At 37.0% G+C, this 12,076-nt stretch overlaps 1 protein-coding gene and 1 long non-coding RNA gene across 2 annotated transcripts in view; one reads left to right on the top strand and one right to left on the bottom strand.

Annotated features, from left to right (window-relative positions):
• The window catches only part of LOC148647759 (uncharacterized), a 60,372-nt gene that overhangs the window by 14,723 nt on the left and 33,573 nt on the right, over positions 1-12,076 (top strand). The window lies entirely within an intron of this gene.
• LOC148647760 (polyunsaturated fatty acid lipoxygenase ALOX8-like) overlaps positions 1-12,076 on the bottom strand; it is a 45,077-nt gene that overhangs the window by 16,131 nt on the left and 16,870 nt on the right. The window contains exons 7-11 of the mRNA XM_088607666.1: positions 8,602-8,745; positions 7,531-7,731; positions 6,405-6,491; positions 1,090-1,259; positions 280-401 (exon numbers count right to left, since the gene is read on the bottom strand). Of these exons, the coding sequence (XP_088463792.1) occupies positions 280-401; positions 1,090-1,259; positions 6,405-6,491; positions 7,531-7,731; positions 8,602-8,745 (724 nt within the window). The remainder of the gene's footprint in view (positions 1-279; positions 402-1,089; positions 1,260-6,404; positions 6,492-7,530; positions 7,732-8,601; positions 8,746-12,076) is intronic.

The raw sequence follows: 12,076 nt of genomic DNA, 5'->3' as shown, positions 1-12,076 counted from the left end.
AATTGGAGAAAACTGAATTTTCCAACCTCATACATCCTTCAGGAGTAGTTTCAGTTACGTTTACACCATCATAGTTGCTGACATTTTCATTTCTTGTTTCATTTATTATTTTTTTGTCCTTGTATTCTTCAGCCTAGTTCATAGCACAGCCACACATGCAAATTCTGTTCAGAGTGAAATGTAATTCATTTGTATATAAGTCCCTTCAATCTTTGAAGCCCAAGTAGAAATACAGGGCATTCACTGCAAAATTCTTAATTGTTAGTGTTGGTGACCTACCTGACTCTTGCCTTCCTAAGAAACCGTTGGTGAAGATATCCTCTATCCAGGCCTGCAGCTCGGTGTCCTCCAGGACATCTTTGTCTGATGGGTAGTAATGTTTCAGTATGCCCTCCACAAACCTGACAAGCAAGCACAGCAGCTAAGAAACTCACTCAACACAGCAGGAGGAAGGGAGACAGTTTTGCAGGATGTGCTGTAAAGTCTTACATTCAGTGAGACAATAATTGTAACTTAAACATATCTTCAGAAATGATATCTAATTAATACAATTACCAATTTGCTACTGCTCGTGAGTACTTTCTATTTCTTTAAGAAATGGGGGATTAGTCATAATGCATTGTGGTACCCAGTCAAAAATAGTTAGTCAGTTTGTACTTTTATCCCCAATTCCTGTTACTTTGCAGTTTAAGAAAACGTTTACAAAGTTTTAATGACATGGATAGTTGTTGCCTGTGTTTGTGAAGATGTAGATTATGCCCAGCATCTTAATAGAACAGTATTCACTCGACACAGGTCTCAAATTATCAAACCATTTGTTTACTTAAGGAATAAGTGGTGCAAATGAGTTTTAGTCATTAAAATTGATTTTTTTATACAGTATTGTCTTTTTCCAAACTCAAATCTTTATATTAAACATTTTTAGTTATTTTTAAGTACAGCTCATACCTGTCACTAGAGAAATTCCAAGGTGTTCCCTCTTAATAATTTCAAGTATTACACAATTTTTGGCTACCTTAGACAAAGAGTACAAATGAATGAAGACTGGACTTTCCACATGCTTGCTGTGAAGACTCCTGGAGGTCCCACCTGTTGATCGCAGCCCACAGTTTAAGGCCGTCATCGCGGTAGTGGTAGTTGGGTATTCCTTCAACCTCACGAGCGGTAATGTCCTCCGGCAGACAGAGGGCGCTGTAAGTCAGGGAAGTGAGGGCTCTCTGAAGCACTTCAAACTTCCCATATCCTCCAGTACTGGCGGCCTTGTTCAGAAGGAAAAGAAGATTCATTAGTGTGACTGTTTTTTTCTCTCTGTAGTCTCACAGTCACTACAGGTTGTAGTAAGAATAAACTCCTTTAGTTTTGAAATTACCTTAAAACAAACCTTAAAAAAATATCAAGTTTATGCTTTATGGCTAGTGGAAAGAAACTGGAGTGCACAGCAAAAACCTTTGCAAATGCAGTGATAACATCTACACACAAATGATGCCCTAAGACATATTGGACCACTGGAGCTGTGAGGTATTAAACTGTCATGACTGAGCACAATCCAGAATTGTAGACTATATAGTGAAGGTATTGTGATACTTCGTTGCTGTAGTGTTATTACAGACAGGAAAATGACATTAATTAAGCAGAGGGGATGCTGAGAAAGGACTAAGAGTATTGCTGTGTGCACTTACAGATGCAGCCATTCAAAGTGCGCAGTACAAACACGTACCGGAGGTAATTGGCTACGGCGTCGCACATTGTGATGCACGATGACGCGCGGTACCGCGGTACGTGATTGGTTGACCGACAGGGGCACTCGTTGGTCTGTCGTAGAAAGATTTACAGTAAACGTCTTTACTGTGCCCGTTGTAGTATTGAATATTTATATGGAATTTTACCACTGAAGGGAAATCTTAGTAGCTGAGCATAAAAAGAATAGGAGCATACTGTAACGAGTGTGAAGTCCATAAACGATATTAATTTTGGAACATAAACATACAGTATATGGCTGGTCTTGGTACTTTAAAGAAAAAATACACACCAGTATTCCATTTCTCCCTAAACATTTTAAGCATCGAAGTCTTTAACTAACGAGATACTGGAACAAGCATACTTTTAGAATTTGATTAAAAGGGAATATAATATGGAATTGCGTATCTAAAGAAATTAATAACGATATAATTATATTCATGTACCGCAACACAAGAATAGTACACGCTGTACATTGTCTGTTGATAATGTTTCTGTAGTGCTTTTTCAGCACTCTGCATGTGACCTTGCCGGTGGCGCTGTGGGTTAGCAAGGGAGTTTTTATGTCCGTTGCAGTAAAAGAAAATGCCTGACAAAGTAGAGCTTGGACAGAATCCAAGTGCATTTTTGCAATTTACGTTGCATTGGCCATTTTGCTGCTGTAATACAGTTTAAAATAAGTCTAAACTGTATCAGCTATATTTATGGGTTGCAATTTAGAAAGAGTCAAAAACCGCACTCAAAATGCAATTTAAAGCTTTCTGGCAAGAGGAGACACCCAAATTAATAATGTAACATTCCACTGTTTGTGCATGAACAAAGTTATACTGCTATTTTCCTTAGATACACGATTAAAAAAAAAATGTTTTTAATCCCCGGCAGAACACATTCCATAAGAATCAGCGCTTTTATATATCGCCTTTAAAGGTGGCTTCTCAAAACGCTTTACAGGATAAAAACAAGAATAACAGCAACAACAACAATATTGTATTTCATTGCACTTTGAAAACCAAGTAATAACTTAACTATATGTGCAAACGTTTTATGATATGTCGCTGTTGTGAATGTCTGTGGAGTGTATCTTATTTGCCTGTCTGTCCTGGCTCTCTCGCTCGCCCTCCCCCCCCTCAATTCAATTCAATTCAATTCAATTCAATTCAATTCAAATCAGTGTTGGGTATTTACTTTGCTTTGAGATTCCACTTTTAAAGGTGATATAGAAAATCAAGGCTTTAACTTGCTTTAACTCCGCAAGTCTGAGTTCTCGTGTCTGTCCTATCCGAACCGAAAGTTTTTACAATATGTATCTTTATAGCAGGTGGTGTACAACTTTTTAGCATAGATTACACTTTTCTAAAATGTATTTAAAAAATAAAAACGATTAAAATCTAATCTTTCCACGTTTGATCCCAAGATCCCAAGAAAAATAAATCTAAACGGGGAGAAAGCTATGCTGAAAGTTTATTAAGATACTTAGAAGACAAAGATATCAATTTATGTTGCATTTGTCTGATTGTGAATCAAAAAACACATATATTTAAACCCGCGTTTGCGATTTAAATCAAAACGCGATTTTAATCAATATAAATGTTTATATTGTAACGCCTAGGTGACTATTCATTGTTATTAAAATGACTTAAATTTGATCATGTTGTGATATTTAGAAATATACATTTGTTTGGTGCGGGTGAATTTTATTTAATCTCTGAGCCATACTGATTCTTATGGAAGCCAGTTTCCGCCAGGGAGTTAAAAAAAAAACACACTATGGTATTCTCTCCGATGCAGTGCAGTTAAAAACATATCTCTGATGCTGTTCCTAAATGAATATCGTTTATGACCATCAGACGCTCTATGCTCCTTTTCTTTTTTCCAGTGGATTGAACAGGGAGACGCATTTCATGATGTACTTTTCACTGATGAAACAACAGTGGCTTTGGAACAGTTTTCAACCATTTTGTTTTATAAAAAGGGGAGATATGTACGCGTAACTGAAGCTAAAAGTTTAGCCTTTGTCTCTAATGTAACCACTAAATAAAGACATATAGAAATCCCTACGTTACAGGCTGTATATGGCTGGTATTGGTAGTTCAAAGAAAAAATACACACCAGTATTCCACTTTCTCCCTAAACATTTTAAGCATCAGAGTCTTACATGTGGTTATTTCGGAAACATTTGTACGTGCTCCTTCTGACCATGTTACTGACCATATTAAGTTTAAGTGCCTGTGGGCACTTTTCCTGTCCGTGGGGGGTAGACCGTCTTTCATTAGAAGGTTAGTCTGTTCTACTCTGAGAATGTAGAGGGGGTGGAAAGTAATTCCGTGTCGCATTAACTAACCTCTTCAGTTTATTCCGCCAGACAGTACTGGGTTTAAATATATGTGTTTTTTAGAATTTGATTAAAAGGGAATATAATATGGAAATGTAAAATAAAGTTTTTTATTATTGTTATAGAGAAACATGATCAGATTTTCCCCGGTTCAGAAACAAAGATCTAAAGTATACTAGTTTGTCACTTTTCTCATCCCCTCTTTGCTAAATGGCTTTTGAATAGAGTCACATGAAGAGAGAGGTGAAACAGCCCTACACAGCCCTGTCGCAGTACACAAATATAATTATATCTTATTAATTTCTTTAGATACGCGATTCTTTTAATACAGTCTTTGCTGTGCTCTAGAGGATCCTTGTGACATTTCGAGCTCTGGTTGAATGATAAGTGTTGCAGTTTAAATAATTTTCATAGTTAGAAACTATGAAACGCTCTGTTAATAGCAAGGGAGTTTTTATGTCCGTTGCAGTAAAAGAAAATGCCTGACAAAGTAGAGCTTGGACAGATTCCAAGTGCATTTTTGCAATTTACGTTGCAACAGACAATGTACAGCGTGTACTATTCTTGTGTTGCGGTACATGAATATAATTATATCGTTATTAATTTCTTTAGATACGCGATTCCATATTATATTCTCTTTTAATCAAATTCTAAAAGTATGCTTGTTGACTCCGGTATCACGTTAGTTAAAGACTTCGATGCTTAAAATATTTAGGGAGAAATGGAATACTGGTGTGTATGTTTACTTTAAAGTACCGAGACCAGCCATATACTGTATGTTTAAGTTACAAAAATAATATCGTTTATGGCCTTCACACGCGTTACAGTATGCTCCTATTCTTTTTATGCTCAGGTACTAAGATTTCCCTTCAGTGGTAAAATTCCATATAAATCTTCAATACTTAAACGGGCACAGTTAAGACATTAAATATACATATACATACTGTATACGGTACAGTTTGCATATGGTAATATGTTTATGTTCCTAAATCAATCTCTTTTATGAGCATGTGAAAGGCATGGTGAATCGATTCTCAAAAATTACTGTACTTTGCATGATTGGAAACAAATGCGTGATTGCGAAATGCTGTGGTGTTACTTTTACAAAGACGGTCAATGAAAAAAATAATGTTGACCAGGGCAATACTTTGAGTTTACAGCTTGTCCAAGGTCATTCATTATTAATACTATTAGTAATATCTTCGTTAAAGACTTTGATGGCGGCAGCTCAAACATGAGAGGATGAACTTTATTAGCTCCACCTTGCGGAAATTCCGGATACTTTTATTTTGCTTGCGGTATTATAGGAGAATTTACGGTAACTAGCGGTATTTACCGGTAACTCGCGGTAGACTGCGTAAAGGGCACCGCAAAATAATGCGGTATCGCCCGCGTATTTTGAATGGCTGCATCTGTATGTTGCGTTTGTGTTGTTTCTCCCCTATAGTTAATATACTTGCTTAGACTCCATCATGCTTGTATTTGCAGCCTTGCTGTGAACCATCAGCTACAGTAAACCAGGCTGCATTGGTTTACGAGATGATCTGTTTGTGAGTAACTGTGTATATAAGATACTTGGGGGGTAGGTGATTTTGTTGTGAAGTCATGAACCCCAGCATTTTAAGTGCTGCAGTGTTTTGCTGAACCTATAAATTTGTGTTTAATTTTGAAGCTGTCTATACCCATTCTTGAGAAGACCAAGTACTAATATAATTAGCAGGCTTGGTTGAAAAATAGTTTTCTGTCCTTCAAAACCACAGAACCTACAGGAATTTTATTTAACTTTTAATACGACACTTGAATTAACATAATTAATACCACAATTAAATATGAAGGATTATGAAATATGACACAAACCAGAATAATGTTACCCACAGACCTTACAATGCCTTGCAAAAGTATTCACCCCCTTTGGGCTTTTTTAGTTTTTTATATTTAGGTGTGTCAAAGCAAGGGGGTGAATACTTATGGATTCAATTATTTTCTGTTTTTTACTTTTAATTAATTTAGTAAAATGTCTGGATTTGTTTTCACTTTAACATTATAGAGTAAGTTGCGTTGATGAGTGGCAAACATTCTCAGTTAAATACATCATGGTTCCATGCTGTAACACAATAAAATGTCCAAGGGGGGTGAATACTTTTGCAAGGCACTGTAGTTTGCCCACCCTCATGTTGAGCCAAACATTTTGATATTGGCAAGTTATGATTTGTGATGGGTTTGATTCTTTAACATTTTAAATTAATCTTTACCAGGCATTAGCTGTATTGCTGTTAACTGTTAATAAAACAATGCAGTGCAGCTGCAATAGTTATTTACAGCAGTAGAGACTGACCTGGTCAAAAACTCCTCCAGTGGCCATCAGATCATTCCTGGCTATAATATTGATGTGAAGGGTGTACCGTGTATGAGGATTCAGGAGCTTCGTATTGAAACGGAAAAGACATTTTAATCAATAACGAATTAGGGAAGAGCAACAACATTGTTAGCTGAGGCAATGGTATACTATATGTTTTATTGTCTGACATGTAAGTTTCACATTAATACTACTGTACTTCTGCATTGCTGTTTTACCTCTAACTACTCTTTTGGCATCTTTTGAAAAGTCAGAAAAGTACCTTGCTATTGAATAACACTCTTCCTAGTGTCAAACAGGGCAGTTGACAATCCATCTAGTGAGCTTTTCCAGGAAACCCTTATTGTACTGGGGAACGTACTGGGGTGCTGCACAGAGATCCTGCCTGCAACTAGGTCCTAACTGAGGAAATAGGGGGGTGATGTTCTCTAAATCCATAGTACTGTTCTGCTTTTAAACAAGAACATTGTATCCAGAAGACTGAACTCAGGGTACATTTGATAGATCTATTAGTTTCAACCCAGAAATGTAATTCACAGCTCTAGGTGATCCTCAAGACAGAACCACATCAACTAGCACCCAATTCATGATGGGCTCCAGCTCCATTGATAATTCACTATGATCTAAATGGCTTTTTAAATTCAACATCTGTTACAATGAATAGATTTGAAAAAATGTTGACAAAATGCATAAGACCTTAAAGGTATAAATTTAATTTTTATACCATCACAGAAGTGGTATTGGTCAGTGCACAAAATTCAATCTATAATTTCCCTGATATACTGCCAGTAATCACCTGTACCCTTTCAAGAAATACAAGATGCATTTCGATTTCCTCTAAAAATAATAAAACCTTTAAATGGGGTTCTCTCCCCTTGACTGACACTGAAAAAAAAAATTAATCTGTTATTGGCTGTTGTTTTATTTCAGATCCTTGCTATTACAGGAAGTCTTTGCGTAACATACTGAAATGTAGTTAACAAACACTGTAAAAAAATATTTTGAAACACTTTCCAAGACTATCCTTACACAGGAGCAAATCCAAAACACAAATACAAAATGCACAATGTTTATGCTGGATATCAGAAAAACACAGTAACAGTACCTTGAACACAGGGTGCACTGAGGGTAACTGCCTGAACATGGCAACACAGAATACCTCTGCCAACAGGTGGGTTCGCAGCAAGTGAGTAACCAACTCGAAATAGTTGAAGTCAGCACTGCGCACATAGGTCTTCGCCAAGAGCCAGCTGACAGAGTCGCTGGGCAGGAATATGGGGTTTTCTGGTCCTGCCTTCTGCTTGAGCTATAACAAGAAATGATAATGCAGTAATATAAATACTGTAGGACTCATATTATTCAGCGTACCTAATATTTTTCACTTCTTGAAGATAGTACATACAGTATATACAGTACACACAGATAATCCTTGACTATACCATGATGCCTAGGTAACAGAATTACAAAACCCAATCCCAGACCTTTTATTCATTATTAATGGTATTATTGATAAACTAGCATACGATTTATAATTAACAAAACATATAATCAGTCTAGTACGGCACAGTGGTGCAGTGATTGGCATTCACTGCCTTGCAGCACTGGGGCCCAGGGTTCAATTAGTGGGGTGGAATCTGCACGGACTTTGTACTGTATGTTCTCCCTCTGTTTGTGTCGGTTTCCTCTGGGTGCTTCCTTCCCACGGTCTAAAGACATACTGGTAGATTAATTAGGTTCTGGGAAGACTGGCCCTGTTATGAACGTGAGCATCTCTGTGTTTGTGTCGGCCTTGAGAGGGTCTGGTCCATGGTGTCTTTGTGCCTGTTGCTTGCTGGGATAGGCACTGGCTGCCCTGTGTGACCCTGAACTGGAAGAAGCACTTCCTACCAGAGTTCATTATAAAACATTACCTTTTAAAATGAAAATAGACGTTTTACTTTTAATGAAAAAAAGTCCTATATCAATTAATCTCAACCGCATATGTCCAGAAGCAGGCCATTTTAACTGAGAATGGGTGGATGGAACTAATTTAAAAAAGAAAAGATGTCTCTTAATCTCTCTTAATTAATTAACTCATCTTAATTTCACCAAATACTTTATTTTATCCTTGAATAATACTGGAAATATAGATTTTCAAGCATTTTAGACAAGTGAGTAACTGCAGTTAGTCTGGCACCTGAATGGCAATGGGCATCAGGATTTCTTCTCTCTTCAGATGCAGCAGGCAGAGTGGAGCACCAAGGTACTGCTTCTTCATGTTGATGGTGTTGGTTTGGATGCCATCCAGCAGTTTGTAGTCCACCAGGTAGATAGTACCTTTCTGTAGAAACACAATAACTCATTTGCTGTCTTTACAAACTGGAGTTGCTACGGTACTTGTTTGGAAACAAGACAACCCAAGACTCCTAGTACTCAAGACACTGACCATGATTCACACTCAAATTGAAATGCTAATACACTAACAGTGCCATAGACGTTGGCGCTGCTGTCTCCTCGATCCAGGGAGCTGGGATCCCTCTTGGTTTCATCTGGTTTCCTCTCAACATCCAAAGCTGACTTGACATGACTAGCTCCTAAATTGTCCCTCTCTAAAAAGCTGTGTGATACACTGGAGGGGGAGAGAGATTGCTAAGACCAGATAAGTTACATAAATCAAGTTATCCCTAGTTGCACACCACCAGGTCCTGGCCAGGGTTGTCCAGAGATGTTATGATTAATGAATATTTAAGATCTATTGGTATTACAGACGGTTTAAGAGAATCAGAAGCCCTTTAAAAAGACAGTTCTAAGAGCATTATGGGAAAGGATATGTGAAGAAAGGAGAAAGTTGACAGCAGGAAGATTTAATTAAAAGTAGAGGAAAACGGGTATAAATTAGAGGTATTGTTTGTTGACTTTCTAACAAAATCTAGGTGATTTGTTATTTAGCTCCTAGAAAAAGTCATATAAAACAGACCAAGTGTTCAGACTTTGCTGTTTTTATTTTGTTTTGGTTTTGAGAGTGAAAAGACAAAATAATTTTATATTTCCTTCATTTGAAATAAGGATTTTAAGTTACAGTATAATGCAAAGTTTGGTTTGCTGTTTTTTTTTTGACGGGTGCTACACCTGTCACCTAAGTGTTTCATTTGGCTGTCTGGGACTGAATCTTAAACTGTGATAAGATTCATTTTATTTGTCACCCACCCATAATACTGTAAGTTTCAGTGGTTTGTATGCTTCCATGTATTTTTGTTTTGTGTGCAATCCCTACAGTATGTTTCAGTATTATCTATTATGTGTAATAAATGTAGGGTGTTAAGACTTAGAACTTTTCCCTGTTTTTTCCTTTCAGCTCTTAAGAAAATTACAAATGGTAAATTCCTGAACTTTTATTTGTTTTGCTAATTCGACTTGTTGAGAGCAGTTGAAAACATTAGGATTCTCCATTACAATTCCATAAAGCATTATACACAGTGTTTATACACATTATACACAGTATCTAGTGTTTGTCAGCAATCATTGTATACAATCACAGTGATGGCAGCTGTAGGAGGTATGATGAGCTACAGCTGTGAGCGGTCTTACTGTATATAAGTGTAAACTGCATACTTCGCTGCAGTCAGAGAGGGAGAGACGGGGAGTCAGTGCCATACAAGTACAGTATGTAGTTTACCTGGCACAGGCAGGGCGCAGCAGAATACCTGGCCAAGCCAGAGATAGTAAGGGGCCAGGTTTTTTATGTACTGATGCAGCCATTCAAAACAAGCAGGGTATGCTGCAGTATAACACGGTGGGCGTGTCGCAGTATACCGCATCATACCGTATGCAAATTAGATTTTGTTAATAGTATCCGGAATCACCTTGTAAAACCGCCAGGTGGAGCTAATAAAGGTTAACCTCTCCTGTACAGCATTTGAGCTGTCACCAGAAAACGTTGGTTTCGAATCCCGATCACTGCTGAGGGACAATCTTTATTCAATTAAGAATTTAAGTTGTATACTCTTTAGACTTTTAAATTTAAACAGTGTATTACAGTATGTTAATCATTAAACATTAAAAAGGCGGTATATTTTATAAAAGCAAGATTGTTCTGTTGGACAAAAGTACACAACCTACCACCTTTATCATAAATATTTTAATTATGCAGGAATATTTTATGCATCAAAGTCTTTACCGAAGATATTACTAATAGTATAAATAATGAATGACCTTGGACAAGCTGTAAGCTCAAAGTATTACCCTGGTCCACATTCTTTGTAACCGTCTTTGTAAACGAAAAGAGTTTATTTTTTAATTGACAAAAAGTAACACCGTAGCATTTAGTTGGTCCGATCACGCATTAGTTTCCAATCATACAAAGTAATTCTTGAGAATCTCCGATTCACCACGCCTTTCACTTGCTCAGAAACTATATTAATTTAGGAACATAAACATATTACTGTATGTAAACTGTACTGTATATTGCTGGTCTTGGTAGTTTAAAGAAAAAATACACACCAGTATTCCATTTCTCCCTAAACATTTTAAGCATCAAAGTCTTACATGTTGTTATTTGGGAAATGTTTTTACGTGCTCCTTCTGACCATATTAGGATTATATACTTTGTGAAAAGTGATAGTCTTTTAACCTTTTCTGTGAATTCGCTTGTTATCTAACAAACGCATACTTTTAGAATTTGATTAACAGGGAATATAATATGGAATTGCGTATCTAAACAAATTAATTACGATATAATTATATTCATGTACTGTCTGGCGGAATAAACTGAAGAGGTTAGTAAATGCGACACGGAATTATTAAGAATTATCACCTCTTTTTACACTTGAGAACAAATGAGAACATTCCACTCAGTGGGCGGTGCATTGTTATCCCAATCACCTGCTAATTCGTTTTACACCACTGGACGACAGGAGAATGTGACTGTACTGTATCTGTACAGAATGTGTGTTTCAATCAATACAGTAATTGATTAAAATTGCAATCGGGTGTTTAATTAAATGCCTTTTTTGATTCACAATCTGAAAATGAAAACCGCGGTAAAGTCACCTTGAATTTAAAAAACGATTTTGGCACGCCTGTAGCATTTTCACGAAACCTCCTAGAGTTGTGAGAACACTTGCTTTGTGTATAAAGTACATTGTGAATGTTTTCACGCCTTCACTTTGTCGTTTTTATGCCATTTTTTTTACCACGCACGAATATTCCTATGTCCGTATCTTCGCAAGGGAATCAGTGCGAATTTTAATACTAATTAAATGACCGCGGGCACTTTCCACCCACTCTACATTCTCAGAGTAGAACAGACTAACCTTCTAATGAAAGACGGTCCACTCCCCACGGACAGGAAAAGTGCCCACAGGCACTTAAACTTAATATGGTCAGTAACAGTAAACAGTAACATGGTCAGAAGGAGCACGTACAAATGTTTCCGAAATAACCACATGTAAGACTCTGATGCTTAAAATGTTTAGGGAGAAAGTGGAATACTGGTGTGTATTTTTTCTTTAAACTACCAATACCAGCATATACAGCCTGTAACGTAGGGATTTCTATATGTCTTTATTTAGTGGTTACATTAGTGACAAAGGCTAAACTTTTAGCTTCAGTAACGCGTACATATCTCCCCTTTTTATAAACGACTTGGTTGAAAACTGTTCCAGAGCCACTGT

The sequence above is a fragment of the Lepisosteus platostomus genome, chromosome 15, assembly GCF_059453375.1.
Source record: "Lepisosteus platostomus isolate fLepPlt1 chromosome 15, fLepPlt1.hap1, whole genome shotgun sequence".
In the NCBI taxonomy this organism is placed as follows: Eukaryota; Metazoa; Chordata; class Actinopteri; order Semionotiformes; family Lepisosteidae; genus Lepisosteus; species Lepisosteus platostomus.
The sequence above is the reverse complement of the archived record's forward strand: the minus strand, read 5'-3'. Positions and strand labels throughout refer to the sequence as shown.